Source organism: Carcharodon carcharias, chromosome 15 (assembly GCF_017639515.1).
Source record: "Carcharodon carcharias isolate sCarCar2 chromosome 15, sCarCar2.pri, whole genome shotgun sequence".
Classification (NCBI taxonomy): domain Eukaryota; kingdom Metazoa; phylum Chordata; class Chondrichthyes; order Lamniformes; family Lamnidae; genus Carcharodon; species Carcharodon carcharias.
In genome coordinates this window covers 99,184,907-99,210,778 of record NC_054481.1, presented here as the reverse complement: position 1 = coordinate 99,210,778, position 25,872 = coordinate 99,184,907, and the positions used below count along the sequence as shown (strand labels likewise).

At 46.2% G+C, this 25,872-nt stretch overlaps 1 protein-coding gene across 2 annotated transcripts in view; it reads left to right on the top strand.

Annotated features, from left to right (window-relative positions):
- Positions 1-25,520, top strand: part of p3h1 (prolyl 3-hydroxylase 1) — a 37,311-nt gene extending 11,791 nt beyond the window's left edge. For both annotated transcript variants that reach the window (XM_041205738.1, XM_041205736.1), the window contains exons 2-15: positions 947-1,099; positions 2,037-2,226; positions 2,969-3,100; positions 3,998-4,137; positions 6,290-6,379; positions 7,887-7,939; positions 9,335-9,456; positions 11,610-11,737; positions 15,620-15,715; positions 16,952-17,102; positions 19,135-19,252; positions 22,727-22,802; positions 23,689-23,829; positions 25,096-25,520. In XM_041205738.1, the coding sequence (XP_041061672.1) occupies positions 947-1,099; positions 2,037-2,226; positions 2,969-3,100; positions 3,998-4,137; positions 6,290-6,379; positions 7,887-7,939; positions 9,335-9,456; positions 11,610-11,737; positions 15,620-15,715; positions 16,952-17,102; positions 19,135-19,252; positions 22,727-22,802; positions 23,689-23,829; positions 25,096-25,446 (1,941 nt within the window). In that variant the 3' untranslated portion in view covers positions 25,447-25,520. The remainder of the gene's footprint in view (positions 1-946; positions 1,100-2,036; positions 2,227-2,968; positions 3,101-3,997; positions 4,138-6,289; positions 6,380-7,886; positions 7,940-9,334; positions 9,457-11,609; positions 11,738-15,619; positions 15,716-16,951; positions 17,103-19,134; positions 19,253-22,726; positions 22,803-23,688; positions 23,830-25,095) is intronic.
- The last annotated feature ends 352 nt before the right edge of the window (positions 25,521-25,872 follow it).

Below are 25,872 nucleotides of genomic sequence, written 5' to 3'. Positions count from 1 at the left end.
TTAAAAATTGTTCAAACTAAGGCTGGGATGGATTCTTCATTCAGTTCTGTTGAAGGGTCATGAGGATTCGAAACGTCAACTCTTTTCTTCTCCGCCGATGCTGCCAGACCTGCTGAGTTTTTCCAGGTAATTCTGTTTTTGTTTTGGATTTCCAGCATCCGCAGTTTTTTGTTTTTATCAATGGATTCTTAATTCCACGTCACCCAGTGTCACTTGTTTTAATGAGCATAACATTTGTGTAAGAGGCATTTTTCTTTCTCCCTTTCCACTAACAGTTGTCTATACTTGTTGACAAGGCACTTTTGAAGTGCTGGAATAAAATTGCGGCCTCATTTTAACTTAGAGCCCACACAAAAAAAAATGAAAATGAGGAAAATCTAAAATAAAGACAAAAAGTGTTAGAAATATATTTCAGATCCATCAGCATCTGGGACATTGATAGAAGTTTTTGTTTGATCCTTTCCCTTCACCTCTTCTCCCCTATTTTTCTGAATTGCTGAATCTTTCTGGCACCATATCCTGCCAGCGACTTGCCCAAGAATCCATTCTTCACTTGGGAGCATCAGTGGATCGTTAAACGGTAGAGGGCATCTTAGCCGAACCCAATATAGTTCTTGCCCAATGTTTGTGCAGAGCAGGAGTCATCAGATAGGAATCAGGACTGGGACCTGTGGCTGATGTTTCCCCCTCAAAAGCCCAGGAGCGCTGTGGCCAATTGTAGGACCTGAGTTCTGAGTCTGTTAAACATGGAGCACGGGTCGACAGTGGGAGCTTCCTGTCTCAGTATCACATGGGGAGATGTATTCATTGGAACACCTTCTGCTGATATGCCTCTCACAGGGGCATTACCCTATTTGATTTTCTGTGCCCTTCCTCCATTTTCTACACCTCTTAGGCTGTCCTTATGATGGTGTGTAAAATACGTCCTCTGTGTTTTGTGTTACAGATTAAGAAACTGGACAAGGCTGTGGCTGCAGCTCACACCTTTTATGTGGTGAACCCAGAACACCTGGAGATGAGGCAGAATCTGGAGTATTACAAGATGATGGCCGGCGTGAAGGATTCAGACTTTAAGGATCTGGAAGCCAAACCCCACATGGTAATGACTTGCTAACTTGCAAAGCTGTATCCCAGGATGGGTATGAGAGTGTAAGTGGTTATATTACTGGACTAGGAATCCAAAGGCCTAGACTAATAAGCCAGCAAACGTGAGTTCAGAATCACGCTTTGATAGTTTGAGAATTTGAATTAAGTTTAAAAATCTGGTAAATGTGACCATTAAGCTGTTGGGTTCTTGTTAAAAAGCCAACTGGTTCATTGATGTCCTTTAGGGAAGGAAATTTGTTCTCCTTCCCCCATCTGTCCTAGATTTTATTCCAGACCAGTGCCAATATGGTTACCTGTTCTCTGAAGTGTCCCAGCAAACCACTCAGTTGTATCAAACTGCTGTTTACCAGGGTTCAAGGAAAGGCCCACCACCCAAGGGCAACCAGGGTTGGGAAATAAATGCCAGCCTTGCCAGTGGCACCAACTTTCCAAGAATTAATGAACAAAGTAAAACCCCAGAATAATTTCAGTTCCTACATCACAGTATAACTTTATGGACTGAAGTTGCAGATTTAATAGTCACCAATGCTGAAGTATGGATAGCTTTGTACTGTGCGTTCATGGTGGCTATGACCTGGGTTAAACGACTCTTTATAGTAGAGTGTTGTAGCATAAGCAAGGCATGTTAGTTTATATGTATTATTAGCCTGTACATCCTTTACTGACGAAAGTGGGATGCAGCAGGATGGGCATGGGATGGGGGAGATGGATATTCTGCATCCAAAGAAACAAACGTGACTTGGGAACATACAGGTGGGGTTGCAAACATGCTGACATTTGGCATCAGGACCAGTGCTCTGAATTCTGCCCCACAATGAGGAGTATAAGCAGAGACCAGATGTGTATGCAGCAGCTCTAGGCAGGTAGATACTGTGTGGTTAACTTTGAATGGGTATCCTTTTGACCCCTTCTGTTGCCTTGTTTCTCAGGAAGCTTTCCGCACAGGGGTTCGACTTTACACGGATGAGCAGTTTGAGCCAGCAATCGAGTATTTAGAAAATGCATTGGTGGAATACTTCAAGGCAGACATGGAGTGTCGTGCTCTCTGCGAGGGTCCATACAACTTTGATGGCTACAGTTACATGGACTACAATGCAGACCTGTTCCAGGCTATAACAGGTAACACTTTCACTTGTGCTGAAGCCAAAATGGTCCAGGAACCTTTCATCAGCCGCTTCAACAGTGGCTCATTTGGTAGCACTTGTGCCTCTGAGGCAGGTGGTTGTAGGCTCAAGCCTCTTTTTTTAATTCATTCACAGGATTTGTGCATCACTGTCTGGGCCAGCATTTATTGCCCATCCCTAGTTGCCCTTGGGAAGGTGGTGGTGAGCTGCCTTCTTGAACCGCTGCAGTCCATGGGGTGTAGGTACACCCACGGTGCTGTTAGGGAGGGAGTTCCAGGATTTTGACCTGGTGACAGTGAAGGAACAATGATACATTTCCAAGTCAGGATAGTGAGTGGCTTGGAGGTGAACTTGCTGGTGGTGGTGGTGCTCTCATGTATTTGCTGAGTCCCTCTCCAGAGTTCTGGGTGCCTAAATCTAGGTTAATGCTCCAATGCAGTACTGAGGGAGTGTTACACTGTTGCAGGCACCAACTTTCAGCTGAAATGCTAAACTGAGATCATTGTTGCTCTCTCAGGAGAGTATAAATGATCCCATGGCATTATTTCAAAGAGAAACAGTGATGTTCTCCTGGGTGTCCTAGTTAACTTAACCAACATCACTTAAAAAAATTATCTGACCATTATGACAGAATGCATGTGAATATGGCCGGAGCAAACAGCTGTTTCAGGTTTGTATGTACATAGACTGGTACATTATAGTGTGACCTCTCCATCTTACTCGTCATCTGCTTTCAGATCATTATATTCAGGTGCTGAACTGCAAACAGAATTGTGTGATAGAGCTGGCAAGTCGGCCTGACAGAGAAACGCCCATTGATGACTTCCTCCCCGCCCATTTTGACTACCTTCAATTCGCTTATTACAACTGTGAGTGTCTCATGTTCTTAAAGGGGCAGTGTCACCTCGCTAGGGCCAGGGGAGGGGGTGGGAGTTACATTTTTAGGCAAGTTGGGTTCCAGAACCTGCAAAAATGGTTCCGTTCCCCCTTGCGAGTTGGATCACAGGGGCAGGTTTCTGCATGTAAGGATTTTTAATTATAGTTTATTTCCTCCCCTTCCCTAAAGACATTAAGTCACTCTGAGGTAGAGTTCTGTGGGTACCAGTTATCGTCCAGCACCTTGCCCAAGTGGTAGTACTTCACATGTGTACCTGGGCAATGAGTTTTGCCGCACATTTAGCCCTTCTGGTCATCTTTTCCAAACCTTGTCCAATCCAACATCATCATGTGCACAAAGCAGGGAGCAGCATGGTGCTCTTACCCTCTCCACTTCAAATATCTGCCTCGGGGGTTGAATTAAACACATCTGTGATTAACAAAGAGGCCACATACCCATACGCCCCTGTAAAAAGGTACATGTGGATTTTACTGAATGTGTTTTGTGGATAATGAGATATGTTTTAAAAGGAGAAATTTACAGATCTTTGGCAAAAGAACAGGAGAGTGGGAATAATTGGATGACTCTTTCAAAAAACTAGTATTGGCACGATGGACCTCTTCCTGTGATGTAATTGGTACAGGTTTAGAAAATGTTTGAGTTGCCCAGCTTAACATTCGCCAACTGGTATCAAGTAAAAGTTGCCATAACTATGTTTGGGGACCATAATCGGAAGGTGACAAAAGTTTACCTTCCCTGTTAGCAGTTGGACTATTGAGGTCAAAAAAAGGGTTTGTTGAGTTTAATTGTCTTTTCCTGTTCCATTAAAATACATGTTCTCATTCTGGATGTTCAGCCCTTAACAGCTTTGTCTTCGTCCTGATTTCAGCTGAAAACTATTCCAAGGCCATCGAATGTGCCAAAACCTATTTGCTTTTCCATCCGAATGATGAAGTAATGATCCAGAACTTACAGTATTACGAGGCAGTATTGGGAGAAGAACAGGCCAAACCTGTCAGTCACAGAGAGGTAGATCTACTCCACACATGGAGGCTTCAATATTTTTCCTCGATGAAATCAATTCAATTCTTTTCAAATAATAACAAACAAAGACCAGCATTTATATGGCACCTTTCACAATTGCAGGATGCCCAAATTACGGCCAATTAGGTAATTTTGAAATGTAGTCACTGTTATAATATAGGAAACAGCAGCCAATTTGTGCAAAGCAACACCCTTCCAATCATAATAATGCCCAGATAATCTGTTTTTTTTAATGTTGATTGAGGGATAAATATTGACCTGGACACCAGGGAGAACTCCTCTGCTCTTCTTTAAAGTAGAGCCATACAACCTCTTATATTCACCTAAGAAGGAACACAGAGCCTTGATGTGCTGGCATCTGAATGACAGCATCTCCAATAGTACAGCACTCCCTTGTTACTGCACAAAGCATCAGCCTAGAATTTTGTGCTCAAGTCCTGGAAAGGGACTTGAACTCACAACCTCCTGGCTCAGGAACAAGAGCACTACCAACTGAGCAACAGATTACTTGATCAAGTTATAGCAATTATAGGGCCTTGGGCCTCCGGTCCTCCAGGCCCTTTCTTGATCTATTGCATCAGTGCGTGGCAACATTGATCAAAGCCACAATAGGGGGAATCTCCAGAGGAAGTCCTGCCCGTGCCACCAGGAGTGTCAGCTGCAGGGGCCTGAGATATGGTTGCTTGTCCACACACTTCAGTGATGTCGTATGACACAGGAAACTCAAGTCAGGGCCCCAAGGGGGATAAAGTATCTCAAAAAGAGCAAGAATTTCTCCCAATCTCCTGGACAACATTCCTCCCTCAACCAGCACCACCCAAAAAATAGGTTAACGAGTCATCACCAATTGTAGGTTTCTCTTGGCTGCCAAGAATCACTGCATTTTATCAGCATTCTACATAAGACGCTAACAGATGTTTCTAAAAGATATAATAAGGTTCAGTAGAAATGCAAGTCTTTTAATTTCTCTTTCTCTCTAGTGGGTTAACAACTGGCAACTTTGACATGGTGATGCTAAACACAATCTCAGCCTCTAATTTAAGTTGATGCCTGCCCCCTTCTGATCCCCAAATCACCTTTCTAATTCCAATTGCTAACAGGTGAAGAGATGAACCCTTTCTCTGGAAAGATCCCTTCATTACTTGAGTTTCTATATTGTAGCCATTTTGCGGCAGATCCAACCAACAATTAGATTCATTCAGAATGTATTCAGACTGGGAGCTTTGAGTGATTAAATTAACAGAGGGAACTATAGTAGGAGTTTATGCGATTCTTTCCCTTACTGGTCTCCACAGCATTGCTCTCAATTCATCTGGCAGGGTCCAGATCATATTCTAACTGCATCCCTCCGCACAGGGCAACAGAACTGTACAATTGAGGGTGAGGAGATATGCCTGCGACATATGGAGTTGGAAGTGCATAGGTAACTTTGAGTTCCCGGAATAGACTGGGGTCTTTTCATAGCATTACATAGATATCGAAATATCTTGGCCAGGCCATTCAGCACACTGGTCAATGCCAGTGTTATCTGGCATGCAAGCATTAATCCTAATTCCATGTGTCTGCCCTGTTCCACATCCCTTCATCCCCTTACCTTTTGTTGTAATTTAGCTGGGACATTGGCAGAACCCCTGTGGAAATGGGGGAGATGCTCCCCCTGCCACTTCTGCCAATTTCCACAAGACAACGACAGGTGTCCAATGTATCAGTGGCAGCTGGTATCCTGAGTAAGATGAGACAAAGAAGACCATGGGGGCACAATGCGCCCCTCCTCACCCTGGTGCGATGCAGCCTAGTAGCATCTAGACCCCCTGAAGAGAGCAACATCTAAAAATAAAATTTCTAGATCAGCCCCCAAGTTGTAGCCGAATTTGGAGAGTTCGTGGGTGTGCTGCTGATGGGACCTCAGTACAGGCAGGTGGCTACCCCTGGCTCATGGGGCAGGCATACAGGTCAAAGAGCCCCACAGAGTGGTACTTCCACCTGCTGGCCCAGTGTCATTGCCCACCTCTGCCGAGGAATCAGAGGTATGTACAATCCTGATGCAGCTTTGGGATCTTTGTATGCTCTGTGCGGGCTGCTACGAGAAATAGCTGTGGTTTATTTGACTGCGATAATTTCTAATCTTTCCCCACAGTATATCCAGAGATATATCAACAACTCACTGCTGGAGAAGGAGCTGCTATACTTTGCCAACGAAATCTTTGGAGTCACCTTTATAGACCCGGTGAGTGTCGAGCCTGCAGGTTGAGCAGTACCTGGGAGTAAACAATCAGAACATTCAGTTTGATTTGCAGAGCACGTGCAAATGGTTCCCGTTCTGCTTTGAATGTCAGCAGTGGGCTGCCTCTGAAAAGACTCTGCTACACGGGGCCTATGTTTAGACACCAAGGGTGGTTTTCTATTGGTCAATTCTGTGTTTGTCAAGTGGTGTGATGTTAGAACTGGGCAACAGCTTTTCACACCCAGTGTCAGCGTCAAGCAACACAGGTCTGGTGCGCTGCAGTTAGGTACAGTGTAAAATTCTGCTTAGCCCCAACCTCAGAAAAGCACCCATATCACCAGAGTCATACTCTGTGGCACCTCTAACGTCCTTATAGGTTCTGCAGTTGACTCTGCTCTTTCTTTTAAAGATCCTGAAACTCTGTAAGACCACAGAACAGAACTCACCAGCTGTTGTTGAGTCGATGTTTAAAACTAAATGCACAAAGCCAATTTTTAGCAGCTGTCTGTACCCCTAACAGGCTTTGTCTGAAACAAAGACAGCCAGTAAGATAAAGAGGGGAGAACATTGCATCCATCCTATTTGGACCTTGCTCACCTGGCATCCTTTTTGAAAATGTGAATGGGCCTTTTGAGTGAGAGTGCAATCATTACGCTGTTACCCAGACCATCCTTCTCTGTAGGTCTCTCTGTAACCAGCCACTAGGATAGGCCAAGCAGTTGGGAATGTTGACCATGGGGTGATCATGATACTAGCTCAATTATTAATCTCAAAATTGAGATTTTTATTAACTAAAAATAAGAGGATTTGAAGCAAAGATGGGTCTATGGATTAGGTTGCAGATTAGCCATGATCTCATTGAATAGCAGAACAGGCTCGAGAAGCTATATGGCCTCCTCCTGTTCCTATGTTTCCATGAGTGAAAGATAGGGGGACAGACAGATAATGGAAGAGTACCTTAATGTGGGGGGTAATTATAAGTTTGACCGATAATGTAAACTGGTGCTATCAGTTCAGTTGCTAATTGAAGTCAATAGTGATGAAAGCACTGCAGCAATCTGTGATGACTCCTTTGACAGCATCTTCCAAATCCACGATTTCTACTATTTACAAGGATAAGGGCACCAGATGCATGGGCACATCACCATCTGCAATATCCCCTCCAGACTGCACACTATTTTGACATGGAACTATGTCAACGTTTCTTACCTGACACTGGATCAAAACTCTGGAACTCTCTTCCTAACAGCACTGTGGATGTACCTACACCACATGGACAGCAGCAGTTTAAGGAGGCAGCTCACCAGCACCTTCTCGAGGGCTATTAGTGATGGGCAATAAATGTTGGTCTAGCCAGTGATGCTCATGTTCCATGAAATAATAAAAGAATGGAGAGATGTACACCAGTGAGCTGATCCAATACCGACCATTTTAAACTAATGCCCACAGTCACAATGACTCCAGTTTTTCCAATAATAGGTGACTGATGAACTTTCTCCTGCTTTTTCAGGACAAGTGGACCCCAGAGGATGTGATGCCTGTTAAACTCAAAGAGAAGCAAAAGTAAGATTCAAAGTTTTGCCATGGGACCAGTTGAATTTGGTGATTAAGACGAGGCCAGAAACCTGAGTTTGTTTAATTGAAATGACCATTGCAGCTTGCATTTAGTCCTGTTCTCCCAGATGACCCTCATCAATCTGTCATCTTGCCCGTATCCCTCTGTCCACAACCATATGTGATTATCTCCTCGCCATCTTATCGTTAGCTTCAGTGACCATCTCTGGTAACTGATGCTAGCAGTGGGTGAAAGAGAGCTCAGGGCAATGCTACTTTTGGCGGCTGGGGCTGGCTGTAATTTGTTTTCTTTGGTAAAGAAGACATTTTGATGAGATTGTCCTTTATCTGACATCCAGCCTTAGGATCCAGCCTCAGAGAAGAAGAAAAGTGGGTGAGATAGCAAAATAAAAAATCTTGGAGGAGAAACTCTTTATAAATTTATTTTAAAAATAAAATGGAAAAATGTGGCTAGAGAAGTTTTAGATGCTTAAGGTTTATTTGTCTGGCAGCAACTCCTGGCTCCTGAATGGGGTGAAGTGACAAAAGGATTCCTCTTCTCCTGTGCACTGTAATTGCGAAAAATTCATTGTCTGGGTTTGATTTGGAGAGGGACCTGGTTCCCGAATCTACTGGGATCTGGTTCGGAGGCAGGTGTTACTCCACTGGTGACACTGGCCTTGTGTTTTGTTCAAATTGTTTTCATATGCCAGTATTGGCTTACAGCTACTGAGGGACACAGGTAGGAAGGCCCTATTTTCAGGTCCCAGCCTAGGCTGAGTTTGCCGATTTCAGCCAGGCTGATGGTAAGTGTTGGATCCTGGTCATTAGTTTAGTTAGACTAATGGATCCAGGTTGCACACTTGTTTCAGGATGACAAAGTTGGTACCATAGACAGAGTAAGTCAACAGACAGTTCTTATGTAGAACACATTCTATTTGTTTACAAAGGAACTCAGCAGTTACACTTGTGCGCTTACAACTCAAACCATGACTCTGTATTACAGACTCTAATTCTAGACTACTCACTACTGACCACTGACTACTAAGGTAGCCTCTGATATTGGATACTAAGATCATGTGATCTTCCATTATAACATTCTTCTTAAGTAAGATTTTACAGTTCCTGGGCTAGAAAGTGGGTTAAAACTCAGCCTGGTCTCCAGTGGCTTCTAGAAAGTGCTAATGTATGGATGTCAGGCTAGAAAAGGACTAGGCCCAACTACAGTGTCCAAGCCTGAATCTCGAAAGGGCACACTCACTGTGAAGACTCAAATGTGAAAGTTGACATCACTGCAACGTGAGTCACTGCCTCCAGGAGAGGAACGGAGAAACCTGGAATCTTTTAAAAATTAGTCCTCTCCCAAGTCCTTTTTTTAAAAAAACCCCCCAACTTTTGAAACAGGGCAGAGCGAGAGACTGCGGCTCGGATCAGCGAAGAAATTGGAAACCTGATGAAAGAGATTGAGCACCTGGTCGATGAGAAAACCAAGGAATCCTCTGAGATTGTGAAGATGGTGAGAGAGGGTAAGCAACCAATGTTGGTGGAATTCAGTGGCTTTTGTCTTTAGGTGTAAATCTGTTGTTCACCATTAACCAACTGGTCCATATTGACAGACCTGTGAAGGTGGTTGGGGTTGGGGGGGGTGGGGGGGGGGTTGGGGGGGGTTAGTTGGGGTGGGGGAGAATGGGATTCTAAATAAGGGTGATAATATGGTCAGTGGCCACTAATACTTGCACCTCACCTCACCCATCCTAGAGACTGTGGGGAGGGGAGATTCCTCTTTATGGAGCACGGATGTGGACGTGAGGGCATTGCCAGTATGCCAAGAAGATTTATTGTGGGACTTTGCAAATTAATATTTCTCCCACATCAAAACCATTTTAAGAAACTTATATGAGAATGTTTCCCCTCCCTGCCCTCACCCCCATTCTCCCTTCCCTGTTTCCATTCCCACCTCTGTTCTCCCTCCCCTGTCCCCACTTCCTCCTCTGTTCTCCTTCCCTGTCCTCACCCCCGCCTCCATTCCCCCTTCCCTGCCCCAACCCCCGTCCCCACCTCCACTCCCCCTTCCCTGTCCCCACCCTGCCTTCATTCTCCCTTCCCTGCCTCCACCCCCAACCCCACCTCCATTCTCCCTTCCCTGCCCCCGCCCCTACCTCCATTCTCCCTTCCCTGCCCCCATCCCCACTTCCGTTCTCCCTTCCCTGTCACCTCCTTTACTTCTGTTCTTCTCTGCCACCACCACCCCATATAATTTTCCCCATTTCCTCTCTGAGGGTGCTCATTCTGGTTGACGTACAGGTCCATGGATTAAAAGAGTTCTCAGGCATCCCTTTCTTCCTGTGTGACACTGAATGAATGGCAGCACTGTGGGAAAATGAAGGGCACCACATCGAAGCCTGACCCCGCTGTTGTCTTCTGTCCACAGGGATGTGACCGTAGCCCAGAGTATTGGTGGTTTTGCAGTCCCATGCTTCCAGCAGGGAGCCATGCTGCCAAGGTGTGTGGATCTGAGAATTGGTGCTACAATGTTACACCACTCACTGGGGATTTAGGTTAGCAGTGTTCTTACCTATGGGTCCGAAAGCTGAATGAGTTCAATCCCCTCTCCAGAGGTGTATCCTAATCTGACAGTATGTGCAGCAGTGAAGGGGTGCTCCACTGTCCCCAAATGAGATGTGAAACAAAAATCCCATCTGCTCCCGAAAATGATTGCAAAAGATTCCAAGGCACTATTTTGAAGACGGAAGATCCCCCTGGATTCCTGACCAGTGATTATTCCTTAAATAGTATTGCTAAACAGTTTAATTGGTAACTTATCTGATCGCTGTTTGTGGGACCTCCTTGTGTGTAAATTTGCTCCCCTGTTCCTGGACATTACAACCGTGACTACTCTGCAAAAGAAATTCCTTGCGTGTGAAGTGCCGTTGGGCACCCTGAGCTCATGAAAGGCATTAAACAAACTTAAGTCCTTCTCATAGGCTATCTGTATGAAGCAGGCATTAGTTCAATCCACAAATCTCCCGCAGGATGAATTCCTGATCCTATATTCCCAGACCTACACCAGGAAAACAGTACAAAGAGCCCTTTACCAATCCTGTTTTCTGTTGATTCCTAATGTTTAAAGTTTCTTGATATTTTATTTTTCTTTCTTTCTCTCTTTTATCTCAGACTCATAGGCTGGAATTTTCCAACTCCTCACGCCGGCGGGATTTTCCGGTCCCGCCGTGGGGGAGACCGGCCCGGGGGGGCTAGAAAATTCCGGCCGTGCAGTTCTGGGGGCGTGGGACCATGAAATCAGTCCTAATGTGAAGAACCTTCCGAGGACTCAATGCGGACTTGGTGAAGGGAGCCTTATGGTGGCTGCTGCTGTTTTAAACATAAGGGATCAGCAGAAAATGGGATTGATTAAAGGGTTTTTACACTTTTCCTAGTGCAGGTTTGGGAATATATGATCAGGAGCTCATCCTGTAGGGAATTATGGAGTGGACTAATGTCTAACTGCTTCATGCGCACTGCGTGTGAGTGCTGCAGGGCGCTAAATCGCAATCTTACCATCAGTAGTAGCTCCCGCAGCCTTTCTCCCATGATGTAACCCCCACCACCCCCCCAACTCGACCGCTCTTCCCAGTAATGTACCATCTAAATATTATTAAACTCCTTTGTCCTGCTCCAGGGGGCCCCTTGCTATACAATGAAGTCAAGGTTTTCATGAATGCGAAGCATTTGAATGGAACCCAGAGGGTGGCGCTCGATGGTGTGATCACGGACAAGGAATGTGAGGAACTGCGCTATCTATCCAATGTGAGTAACCCCCAGTCACCATCCTGTCCGCCTTGATGTCTGTGTGAATGACACTGAATTATTATAGAATATTTGACGTTCGTGAAGGCAGAGGGGATTCCGTTTTAACCCCAGAGGTGTAACAGGGGAGAATGTATGTGAACCAAAGCAAAGGGCAGGATGCCAGCCTCTGGTGGATCAGGAGGCAGTCAGATTGGTCTGCCTGTCTGATAAAAAAACGGAGATTGATCTGTCCAGATACTCCAAGCTTTTTACTTTTCGGCCAGTCTCATTCTGCACAGGAGTATGTTTCCAAAATATCAGCTTCTTCCTATCCAGGCCCAGGACTGGCCTGGCTTCTGCTCAGCTAGGACCTCATGTGGGTATTTCCCTATCTGTCCTGGCCAGAAGTGACAGCCCCCTACCTGACCCAACCCAGGAATGGCATTTCCCTACCTGATCCAACTCAGGAGTGGCAACTCCCTACCTGACCCACCCAGGAGTGACAGCTCCCTACCTGACCCACCCAGGAGCACCAGCTCCCTTCTTGATCCAGCTCAGGAGTGACAGCTCCCTACCTGACCCAACCCAGGAATGGCATTTCCCTACCTGATCCAACTCAGGAATGGCAACTCCCTACCAGATCCAGCCCAGGAATGACAGCTTCCTACCTGATCCAGCCCAGGATTGGCAGCCCGCCACCTGATCTAGCCTAGAATTGACAGCTCCCTATCTGACCCAGCCCAGGATTGGCAGCCCGCCACCTGATCTGGCCTAGGATTGACAGCTCCCTATCTGACCACCTAACTCAAGTGAAGTAATCAGCTCCATATTAAGAATAATAAGATCAATGCTGATCCTAGTGGCAGGAAGATATTGGTTGTCATGGAATACTATCCTTCAATTGCTGCGGAGATTCCACAGGGTAAGTTGGGTCAGAGGTTACCAAAAGACAGCAGAGGAGACAAGTTAGAAAAGGAGAATCTTCCGATTTAGGGATTGGGGAGGCAGTAAGATAAAAATTTCAAACAAGGAAGCAATTTTTGCGTGAGATCCAATCAAAGAAACCTTTATGGATCAGGGTTGCCAACCCTCCTGGATTATCCTGGAGTTTCCAGGAGTTAATGACTGATCTCCTGAACGCTTCTAGGGAGAAAACCCAGGAGAAATGTGTTATGGAGGTGAAAAAGGAATTGTTTTTCTCCCATTTTCTCTCAGCATTTCTAAAAGTTTAGAAGAATGAGGGGTGATCGTATTGAAAAGTACAAGATTCTGAGGGGGCTTGACAGGGTAGATGTTGAGAAGATGTTTCCACTAGTGGGGGAATCTCAAACTGGGGGACATAGCTACAGAATAAGGAGAAACTCATTTAAAACTGAGAGGTGAAGGAATTTCTTCTCTCAGGGGGTAGTGAATGTTTGGAATTCTCTACCCTAAAGAGTTGTGGATGCTAGATCACTGAAAGTATTTAAAAAGGAGGTAGATAGATTTTTGAAATTTAGGGCAGTTGAGGGCTATGAGGAGCTGGCATGAAAGAGGAGTTGAGGCCTGGGGCAGATCAGCCATGATCTCATTGCATGGCAGGGCAGGCTTGAGGGGCTGAATGGCCTACTCCTGCTCCTATTCCTTATGTTCTTATGTTCTTACAGGTATTAGTTCTAAAAAATGTGGTAGATGAGAAAAATATAGGACTGTTTGACCCAGGGAGGATGTTTGGAGGCAGGCCATGTAATGAAAACTCCAGGAATGCATCCAACCAGAATTGGCAACTCTATTATGGAGGATGGGGTTCATGGACAAATTTTGGTTTGCCCCCCAAAATATTTTTTATGCATAACATTTGTGAAGATACATTACATAATTCAAATTTAACATTACATTAAGACCAGTTTCTTTCAATACCCAATGTGGCACTCTGAGGTGCCTCACCACACTTACAATTACAGGTTATATTAGCAATCTTCATTTCATGTCAACCATTCAGCCTGAAGGGTTTTTCATGGTTTCCAGCCCCTTGATGTACCATAGCAGGAGGGCCTTAGACTATGGCTTGTCCCCATTGAGCTGTTGTGGCAGCTGCCCCAACTTTAGCATCCCTCAGGGCTCAGCCCTGGACCTTGGAATGTGCCAGTCTGCAACACTTAGTCATTGACAGCTCTTTGCACTGGAAGACCAGCAAGTTTTGGGCTGACCAAAGAGCATCTTTCGCTGAGTTGAGGGTCCTCCAGAGGCAGTTGAAATATGTCTTGGTAAGTGTCCCGTGGCCAGGAGGAAAGATGGCAGGAGGAAGGTCAGAGAAGTCACTGAAAAAAGCCAGTTCCCCATCTGCTTTAGCCCTGCTTGTGAGTCCAACCAGTTTGACCATTCGCGCCCCCCCCCCCCCGCCCAAGTGCAGAGATAGATGGAGTTTAAACATGGATTTCTGCAGAGTCAGGGAAACTCCGTGAACATTTAACAATGGTGGCCTGGACCCGATTCCAGGATTTCCAGTGCCCCAAATTTTCACCAGCGCTGGATAAGGGTGCGGGCTGAGGCCCACACCCTGCACTCCGAGCCTGGTTGGCTCCATTGCAGGGATAGACATCTCCTAGCCCTCTGCAATTTTCATGGAGTTGGACCAGCATTTCAAGAACTCATCATTCTCAGTCCCTCAAAGATGTGGTGAACCATTGTCTGGATGAAAGAACCTTTTGAAAGTTAAGTTCAAAAGGTCTTACCCATGCCCCCTTGCCAACCTATGCCCCTCTACCGATCCCTCATACCATCCATACCAACTCATGCATCCCCACCCATCTCCAAGGCCCCTCACACCCTCTATGCTAACCTATGGCAATTCCGTGGGTAGGGAGGGATTGGAGAGCCTAGGGAGCATGGAGAGGGGGATGGAGGTGCTGGGTTTTGGAGGCCAGAGAGGGAGGAACAAAGGGGAAATGACATCTTGTGTGGGGGGGTGGGAGGATGCATGGGTGGTACTCCCGACGCTTACAGAGCACCCACTGATTGATGCGACCTCACTTTCCTCGAAGGAGCCATTTCAATAACAGCCTTCCCACTCTCGCCCTCCTGCCACTGACCAGCATGTTATGGTGGTGGAAGCAGATTGAGGCCCTTATTTGGACAGTTAAGGACCTCAATAGGCCAAAGGGTGGGATGACTAGTGGGCATCTTACTCACCTTCCCCTCTGCCTCCATGTTATAGGGAAGAGGTCAGGGGTGAGTGGGAAGGAGGTGGGCTGGGCACCTGACATATTTTACATGCCCACCTGCCAAAAAAACACACATTGAGTGGTGGTGGGGGGGGGTGTAAAATCCAGCCACTTGGGGCATCTCACAGGCCTGGCAATGTCTGACTTCAGCTCTGCTGTGCTACCTCCCAAAGACCCAGCTGGCTAACCACACCGAGACCACCATTTCTGCAGAGGTCATTCTCCGGACTAATTTTGATCAACTCTGGTTAGGGTTGAGAGAATCAGAGAGAAATTTCCCAGATCTCCCCAACCCCCAAATTCGTCAGGGTTTTTGTCTGTTTTTTTCTCACCTCTCCCAGGAGATCACATAGTTTCAGATGGTGTGCTAAGTGTAAATATTGTGAAGTACAAGGTATGACAATTGTGAGGGACAGGCTAGTTGAACCAGATGATTCTTTCCTGTTCATCATTGCTCATATGATCATAGTACTCAGGCCCAGGAACTCTTTATCAGGCTGGAGGGGGGTTACAAGCGTGGAATTTTTCATCCAAATAATAAATAATAATATTTAAAGTGAAGTAGGCAGCACAATAGGTTCAAATGGTAGTTTATCTTGCTGTAAGGATAACAATCTACCAAACAGGAAGGTTCTTGCAGGGGCTATCTACTCCAGGTTATTTTTATATCCTTTTCTCTCCAATCCTGGATTTCCAGGCAGCTGCTTCAACAGGTGATGGTTACCAAGGGAAACCCTCTCCTCATACTCCAAATGAGCGATTCCAGGGAGTGACAGTCCTCAAAGCATTAAAGGTGAGTGATTGAACAAGTTTATGGATTAGCGTGACCTCTCTCACAGGTCCTGACAAGTGTACATTGGTGCAGTCTTATCTTACCCCTCTGCCTTGTGTTTGCTTCTTTCAATTCCACCTAGTACCCTGTCTAGTTCTCCTTTCCTTCCTCCTTGTGTTGGGAGCACCCATTCCTTTCCTTCAATCTCCACCCTGTGCCACTGTTTCAGCCTCCAGCTTTAAGCATTTCTGTTACCATGGCCCTCTTCTTTTTGCTCCACTGTTTAATATTCTGTCTAGTTTCTTTTCGCATTGTACTATTGTTGTTCACTTCCACCATTTCATTTTAAGCATTGAGTGGCCTAGTTCATTTATAGGTGGTGGTTATCCAACTTTGGTTGCCACCTATTGTTACAATTCAGGCTCTCTCCCAGCATTTCTTATTCGTGTTTACAACAAATAGCACTTTCTGTAAGCAGATACCATGACCCCGATGATCTCAAGACTGTATATGGAAAAGTCTGTTACTGAACTAGCAATTATATTTTTAACCACAGACTTGAGCACTGAAAACTTGTGGTCACACACCTGTTGATGATAAAGCAAAAATAAACATCATACTATTGGACTGTGTCATTCAGTTTAAAGCTAACAGTCAAATTTATTTACATGGTATATAACTATACAGAAGTAAACTAGTACAATAAGAAACAAATATTTCATTCACCCCAATATTTACACTGCTTCAAAATGACTAATAAAAATTTGTAACTTGGTAATATAGAGCTTGAGTATTGCTGAAAAAAGAGACATGCTGTTGAAACTTTTGTCTTGCACTCATCAGGACTGAGACAAGAATGCTAAATTTCAAAAGGAGCAACAACTTATAGTGCATCTGACAAGCATAATGTGAGCCACAAGTCTCTCTTACTACCACAGTTTGGAAACAGGCATTCCAAACAGTGAACTTAAAGCATAGAGAAATACAGCAGGATTTATGAAAAATGTTGAATAACAAGGGGAATAGACTTCAATTAATGAATTTTAGTCTTTTATCAATTTATTGGTTGTCATTTCAGCCATTCCCAACATGTTATACTTGCCTGTTTGGATGTGCTAAGTCATTTCCTTATTGATTTTTCTGTTATGAATGACGCTCATTGAGGACACGTTCTCCTGTTTTGAATTAACTGCTGGGACACCATTAGCCTTTCCTCTTTCTTTCTTCTTTCATTTACAACCATGTGTTTTCTGACAGCTCAGTCAGCAAGGCAGGATCCCACTTAAAACATCAAAGTTGTTTTACGACGTCAGTGAGAAAACCCGCCGGATCCTTGAGTCTTACTTCCGATTGGAAAATCCGCTCCACTTCTCCTACACACACCTTGTCTGTCGGACTGCAGTGGAAGGTGATAGCCTTTGAGTCAGCTTTGCCGTGGTAACATGTCTTTCTGCTTGCTGTAAAATGCGGTTTCTACCTTGTGACAATATACAGGCGAGGTTTGTCATTGTTTATATTTTACCTGGACGGGGTTTATAAGGAGGCTGCCACACAGTAGCAGGCAAGTGCACTGAAAAAACAGTGAGCAATACATAAAGCTGGGTGCAGGTAGGAGGGGTATGTATGGTCAAAGCAACTTCCTTGGAGGTGAGGGCATCTGGGTGCCTTCAGTTTTCATTTTCTGGATGCTGTACAGTGGTGAGAACCACCAGAGAATGATATTGCTCTGTAGTCCTACCTCCCCCGCATATCTCCCTGGATATACCCAGTTGGGATCTTGTCCATAAAATAAAAATAAAGGCCAAACATTGCAGAATCTGGCAATCTGAAATAAAAGCAGAAAGTGCTGGAAAAACTAAGCAGGCCTGGCACCATCTGTAAAGAGAGAAACAGAGTTAACATTGCACGTCAAGTATAACTTTTCTTTGGAACCCTTGTCTATCACAGACATGTTTCTTGGTCTCTGCATGTCGTGACTCCTTTGCACTTCTTAAACTCATTGCCCTTCTCTCCTGAAGGGTGTTGCTTTAGTTCTCGGGATATCTACACGGGCACCAACCACCTTCCAGTAGAGCACCCAGCTAGCTAATTCTTAATGTGTGAAGCAAATCAGTGGGTCACTATTCAAGGGGCAGTGGGGGTGGGGGGGGGTGGGGGGTGGGGGGCGGCATCATATGCAATTCAGACCCTGACCTCACCAAGGACACACATGCAACAGAAATCCTGGCTGATTTTGTTCCTTTGCCACTCCCTAATTCCAAGACAATTATAAAATCCCTATTGTGGGCTACAGGAGGCCAGCCAAGAATAAAACCTGGCACCCTTTCGTCTGTATAATGGGCAGGTTGCATGATCTTGGCTTGCCTCCCCTCCGTATAGGGGTGATCTGATTGAGGTGTTTAAAATGTTCAAAGGATTCAACAGATTAGATACGCCAAAGCTATTTCCTCTGGTGGGGGAATCAAGAATGAGGCACCATAATATTTAAATTCAAAGGAAAATGAGGAAGCTCATCTTCACACAAAGGATAACAGCAATCTGGAACACTCAGACCCAAAAAGTCTACAGATGCTGGGGCATTTGAAGCTTTCAAGACTGAGATGAATAGATTTTTGTAAGTGTATCAAGGAGCTAATGCAGTAAATGAAGTTAAGGTATGGATCAGCCATGATCTAATTGAATAACGGAACAGGACTGAGGGGTTGAAAGGCCTCCCCTTGTTCCTAACATTCCTATCTACCTCTCTGGGTAATACAATTACAAACTAAGCCATTGAGATGACATGAATGACTATTCTCATATTCTATATGAAGCAACTAGATGGACATTTGTAGGTTATTATAAAAATGGAAAATTCTGGAAATACGCAGCTCTTCTGTTAGCATCTGAAAGAGGAAGTAAAATGGTTAAAAATGAGGAAAGGCTTTTGGTCCCTTTTATCTCCTCCATCCAGAAGAATATAACATTCACCATCACAGCATCCAACAGCTTCGTAAATGATTCCGAAGGTTTTCCATTACTTTTCCCAGAATTCCATTTGTGACATTAGGCCCTTAATTTAGCCCTCACCCAATTGAAATGAAAGCAGGAAATGCTGGAAAAGTTCCGCAGTTCTGGCAACGTATGTGGAATTAACATTTCCAGTCCGTGTGACTCTTCTTCAAATTGAATCTGTGACCCCTCGATCTATGGTCAGAGTTTAATTTGAACTAACGCCATGAATTTATGTTTTTCTACCACTTGCTGTTTTATATAGCCGAATGCCTGAAGTTCTCTTTTCAGATGCTGATGGCTTTGTATTGTATTTCCCACTTGCGTTTCAGATTTTCAGAACCCATTATTTTTTTCCTTTTTTCAGTTTTGCCAATAAATTGTTCACGGGCCCAGGTTTCTGTGGGATATTAACTTTGGTTTCCTTGGTTTCTCATTCCCTCTGTCAGGAACCCAGGACAACCGGGATGATCTGAGCCACTCAGTCCATGTTGACAACTGCATATTAAACTCAGAGGCATTGGAATGTCGGAAAGAGCATCCGGCCTACACTGAGCGGGATTACAGGTAAAACTGAAGCAAGTCAGTGTCTGCCCTGCAAGGGGACTTACTCATTAGCACATTGTCAAGAGTCACAATCCCAAACAACGGCTGGGATTTTCCAGCCCCATCCTGGGCGGGACCCGCCGCGGGCGAGGCAGTCCCCCAGCCAGAAGTTCATTGACCTGTGGCGAGACCAGAAGATCGCGGCAGGCGGGCGGGCGCAGAAAATCCCACCGAAAGTCTCCCTCAGGGAACACGTTCAAGGACACTGAGCCCTGGTTTAAACAACCATTTATATAGCACCTTTACCAGAGTAAAACACTCCAAGGTGTTTCACAAGAGTATTGTCAAACAAAACTTCACACTGAGCCAGATAAAGAGGTATTTGGACAGGTGACCAAACACTTGATCAAAGAGATAAAGTGGTCTTAAAGGAGGAAGAGAGAGACTGAGAGGTTTGGGACTGGAATTATTTTTTTAATGTTATGTTAATTGTATTGCTACGGTTAAGGATAAACAGGTTAGTGTAACTGCTGCACTTTCATCATCATTGATGAGCAGGTATTAATTGATTAAGTATCATGAACACATATAAAAAGGAACTGCTGAGACACTGGAGTGTTGGTAGGTGGGAGGCAGAGATGTGTAATGCTGCATTCTGTAAATAAACCTACTGTCAGGGAAGGACTTGTGTTTAGTTTCATACTTCACCATCTGGCTTATGACCCATTTATTATTGCAGACTTTGGGGCCCTGGAAGTTGAAGGCACAGCCACCAGTGGTGGAGCGGTGAGAATTGGGGATACAATAAAGGCTAAAATTAGAGGAACATATAATTTTTATAAAGCTGTAGGGCTGAAGGAGTTACAGAGACAGGAGGGGTGAAGAGCTGGAGGGATTTGAACACAGGTAGGAGAATTTTAAATTTGGGGCATTGGTCAACCAGGAGCTCAGTGCAGCTCAGTGAGCACAGGAGGTGATGAGTGAACTGGTCTTGGTCTAAGTTATGATGTGAGTAGCAGAGATTTGGATGAACTGAAGTTAATGGAGGGTACAAGATAGTACCTCACACAATGAGTACTTGATTCCAGTGTTGCGTTACTGTTCCCCAGTGTGTGTGGCCACTTTTGGAAAGGGAGAGAAAAAAAATAGGATCATAATTTTATTAAATGGTTTCTAATTTACTGTACATCGCAGCCTATAAGTCAACCCTTTCACTCGCTGCATGAAAGCTAGGATTGTTCTGCCTCTGAATTTCACTTTTCCTCTGGGAAGTACAAGAAAAAGAGAAAGAATCTTGTGTTACTGGGAGTGAGTTTGGAGTCAGAAAGACGTTGTACTTAGGTGGGATGGTGCCATACCAGAACCCCTCACCTTCCTGTCTCTGCCTGTATTATGTTCTGGGCGCGAAGGCCCATGGTCGATCTTTCTGCCCTGCCCCACTACCAATTGAGAACCTTAAGTGGCCAATTAGTGTCCACTTAAGGGCCTCATCCTGCCACCGCTGGTATTAACCCAGCTGCTGGCGGGCCTCTCGCAATTCAGTGTGCGCAACAGGTAAAATTGTGTGGGCTGCTTGTCACCTTAAAGGGGGTTAAAGTCCCTTGATCAAAGGCACTTTGTGTCTGATTAAGGCACTGGACATCTGGAAGCGGGGTGCCCGCTGAGAGACACCCATCTGCTCTTGCTACCGACCGCTCTAACTGCAACTGCCAACCTGTGAAACCACCTCCTCCCCTACAGGCCACATTACTTACCTGTGGTCTGTGTCACTCCCTGATCCTAGGACTTCCAGCAGCAGCCAGGGCCTCCCCAGTGGCACTGCTGAGCACAAGGGGCTTCCTTCCGTGAGACTTCCGCCCACTGCCTGATTGGCTTGTTGTTCAGTGGGCCTTCCAAAAAAGAGGCAGTGCAGGTCTCTCACCGGCATTCCGACCCTTGATGCCTCAACAAGATTCCAGCCCACATTCCAACTTGGTCCACATTTCTCACTCTGAGAGGCCATTAGTGGAATTTAGCAGAGCAACAGTTCTCCTGACAGCCACAGATGAGCTGGGGTTGGGAAGGGGATATGGAGGGGAATGATGGTGGTGGTGGTTGGGGGGAGGTGGGCACTGGTCTCACCTTCACCAGTACTGAATTGGTGAGTGAGCTACCTGATCCAATGTCTTGAGCAGGAACTACTCACCAGAGCGCAGTGGGATAAGAAAACTATTGAAGCCTTGAATTGCAAGATGCCATTTTGTGTGCAAGCGGTGTGTTATGGTTGGTTAACAATCTCCTGGCTAATTCTTTCCATGTTAGAATTCTGTTCCAGGAAAAACAGTCCACCTCCTAATGAGCTGCACAACGTTGTGGATTCTACCTTTGGCCATAAACCCTTATTCCATTCCCCATCCCCCTCCTACTCCTGCTAGGTTGGACCCCAAACTAAGAAGCATCTTAGGACATTTTGTTACCTTAAGTACCCCACATAAACGTAAATTGTTGTGGATGAAACCCTCGTATTGTATGCTGAACTTATTTTCAAATAAGATCCCACTGTTCCTAGAATGTAATTGCTGCTCTTTCATCATCGTTGATGAACCTACACAATTATATCATTTCCACAAAACAATTTTTATGCCAGGTCTCTGATGGATCAGCAATAAATATAACATCTGGCATAACCATGTGCCAGCTCCCTAATGACTCAGTGGTAAATAAACATTTACTCCACTACCGACGCACAGTAGCAACAGTGTGTACCATTTACATGATGCACTGTAGCAACTCACCAAGGCTCCTTAGGCAGCACCTTCCAAACTCACGACTGCTGTCATCTAGAAGGATAAGAGCAGCAGATGCATGGGAACACCACCATCTGGAAGTTCCCCTCCAAGCCACACACCATTCTGACTTGGAACTATATCGCCGTTCCTTCACTGTCGCTGGGTCAAAATCCTGGAACTCCCTCCCTAACAGCACTGTGGGTGTACCTACACTACATGGACTGCAGTGGTTCAAGAAGGCAGCTCACCACCATCTTCTCAAGGGCAATTAGGGATGGGCAATAAATGCTGGCCATGCCAGCGACGCCCGCATCCTATGAAAGAGGCATTGCCATGAGCCAGCTGCCCAGTGACGCAGTGTGTCACAGCTGAGAGTATTTGAGATGTGAGAAATGAAAAAAACCGTTCACTGCTCTGTCCTAATCAGCTGCTTTTGGCCATGGTTCTATACTTAACCGCAGCTCCTTTGGGCTGGCACCTCCACTGCTGGCACAGGGAATGACAGTAAATCCTCGATGGGCGAATGGCCTGCTTCTATTGGAATGACTCTATGGCCGGGTTTTTCTGGTCCCGCTGTCCAAAGTCAATGGACGCTTGGCTGCCTCTCCGAATTTTCCACCACGGTCAGGATCAGAAAATCCCAGCCCATGTCTCACCCGTGTACGTGGTGTTGCCTGTGAATGCTGCCAAGCGTTTGTTAATGATCAAAGATTGTTATTTTTTCCAGCGCCATTCTTTACTTAAACCACGATTTTGAAGGTGGAGACTTCATATTCACGGAAATTGATGCAAAAGCTATTACAGTGAGTTTTTATTCATCGTTCATTTTTGATGATTTACAGTTTAAAATGTTTGAAGATTCCTTCTCTCCTATCTAATGAGATTCTTCCAATACCTCTATTTCACTCCTAAAAGGCTTAGAAGACTTCCCACATCTCGAGAACACGAGGAGACAAAGCACATGCTTTCACCTGTTTCCCATAGCTTGTTTTTCCCTGGAATAGGTCACTAGCCTGAAGCCAAAGGCTGTAGCTCAGGGGCACCATTCCACTTCAAGGATGGCTGACCAGGGGTCACTCCCACTCTTGCTACATGCCATAGGCAATTTGGAAGGATTTACAAGTTGATAATCAACCTGCATGGCTACATTATGAACACATAATAGCCATCAGGTCCTAGACCAGGACTTGAACCCAGGGCTTCTCGCTCAGGGACAGGGACACCGCCTCCCTCCCCACTCTGGACAGGAGACCGTCAGAGGTGACAGGCAATGTCTTTCTCACCTTTATCATCTGATCTTCTTCTCTGCATTACATCCTGATTTCAAATTTGTCAATGTTAGTACGGCCATTGCTGAAGTCGATGCTTGTTCCTACAAACCCTTTGTTCGCCCTGAAATGTGATTCATTGGCACCGTCTCCCATTTTAACTGTGCCTCTCTGAGGACCTTGGAAACAGTTTCCTTCGCCAGCCCCCTGCCACGTCTTCCCTTCTCCCCACAACCCACACAATTGGAAAACCCCAAAATTGCCTTCTACCTGCCCACCTCTTATTGATCTATCATATCCTCCCCTTTCCACTTTTAAGCCTTGAGGTGGATTCCTGCCCTACGACCCTTGACACTTCACCTCAGCTTCTCAGCTAAAGTATGTTAAGAAATGATTTCTCATGGTCTCTTTTTTCCTTCAGGCGACAGTGAAACCGAGGTGTGGCCGGGTGGTGGGCTTCTCCTCGGGGGCTGAGAATCCGCACGGAGTGCAGGCTGTGACCAAAGGGCAGCGATGTGCTGTGGCACTCTGGTTCACTCTGGACCCGCGGCACAAGGAACGGGTATGGCACTTTGCAGCATTTCACTGCGGAACATGGGTAGAAAAGAAAACGAATGGTCTAATCTTTGGAGGGGGGGTGGTGGTGGCGCAGGGCGGGCGGCTAGTGGTGCACAGTGACACGAGGGGAACACGGTGTTGGGGAAGGGGGCACAGTGTTGGGCGGGGTGAGGGGAAGCCGCGTCGGTTGAGAGGGTCAGAGTGTGAGAGAATAGGGGGAACAGCGTCAGGGGAGGGGAAACGGCGTCGGTGGAGGGGAAACAATGTCAGGGGAGTAGGGTACAGTGTTGGGGGTGGGGGAGCAGTGTCAGCGAGGGGAACAGTGTCGGGCGAGGGGACACAGTGTTGGGGGCACAGTGTCGGAGGAGGGGGACACAGTGTTGGAGGCACAGTGTCGGAGGAGGGGGACACAGTGTCAGGGAGCAACGTGTCGGGGGAGGGGGACACAGTGTCAGGGAGCATAGTGTCGAGGAGGGGGACACAGTGTCGGGGGAGGGGGACACAGTGTCAGGGAGCACAGTGTCGGGGGGAGAGGGACAGTACCGGGGAAGGTGGACACAGTGTCAGGGAGCACAGTGTTGGGGGGAGGGGGACATAGTGTCAGGGAGCAACGTGTCGGGGGAGGGGGACACAGTGTCAGGGAGCATAGTGTCAAGGAGGGGGACACAGTGTCAGTGAGCACAGTGTTGGGGGGAGGGGGACACAGTGTCAGGGAGCACAGTGTTGGGGGGAGGGGGACATAGTGTAAGGGAGCATAGTGTCATGGAGGGGGACACAGTGTCATTGGTGGGGCGGGGGGGGTGGTTGTATGCTCTTGGGAAGAGGTCTGGGATGTTTTCTGATCTAAGTACTTTCCTCAATGCTTAAAATTAGTGCTGCGGAATGGAAAATGGCATTAATTTGATGGCCTTCTGAAGCTTCCCTTCTTTATATTTTTGAGTTCCCTTCTCTCTCTCTCCAGCCATTCAAATGGTTCCTGTGTCCCTTCCAAAGCACTGACACAAATTTCAGTGTGGGCCCAGGGAATTGATTGCAGAGCAGCCCGAGCTAACAGCCGAATGGGCTGCAGCAACCGAGAGAGTAACCAGAATCTGGGGAACTGGCTCAGTTTAAATCACTAGTTTTGAGAGAGGTAAGATGGGGATACGGAAAGGAAGTGTGAATTTACTCTGGCCTCTGCGATATATCAGGGTGAAGCTGGGGCCTAGTCTTGGTTTTGGTTAGTGTACTTTTGTGCTGACAGCCCTATCGCTCACTCTGTGTCCCACAGGAAAGGATTGCAGCTGATGATTTGGTAAAGATGCTGTTCGGGGCAGAGGAGGAGCTGCTGCACGACGAAGAGGTTATCAGCAGACCTGGCCCTGACGATCACAAGCCAACAGCGGCCTCGGCCACCGAGCCCACCAGCGAGCCACACACCCAGGAGGCGGCGGAACCTGACGCAGGAGTCCCATTGGAACAGGCCGAGGCGGAGGGTCAAAAGACAGGAAGTGACGGAATCCCCGTGTCTGACTCCTCCACGATAAACACATCAGACTCCTCCCAGGAGACAACACCTCCTGTTTTCGAACAAAAGGGCTCAGCAGCTCAGAACATGCCCCCTGAAAAGCAGGAACTGTAATACTATTTATAAATGCATATAATGGGGCTGCACCGTTCAGTTCAGTCTGATATAAAGCCCCTTGTTTTGCTCTTTCAGTTGCTCACGGTAACAGTCTTCCAATTCCGGAACTGCAAACTGTGGAACCCATTACCTCACTCAGTCCTTTCTTCCTCCTGCAGTCCACAGGCTTTGAAGCCCAAAGCTTGACAACATCTACATCTGACTTCCTGACTTGTCTCCTCCCTTACTCTTTCACCCTTGGTGTTGCCCTTTCTCTAGGTCTTGCCCCTCTACCCAGGTTGGCAGCCTTGCCCATTACGCAGCAAGACACACCACCCCCCCCCCCCCGGCCCGCCCCGGCCTCAGCATGCACCAGTCATGTGTAATTGGTCGAAGCTTCCGGCTGTTAATACGCAGCCCTGCCGAGCAACTAAAGAATAAATG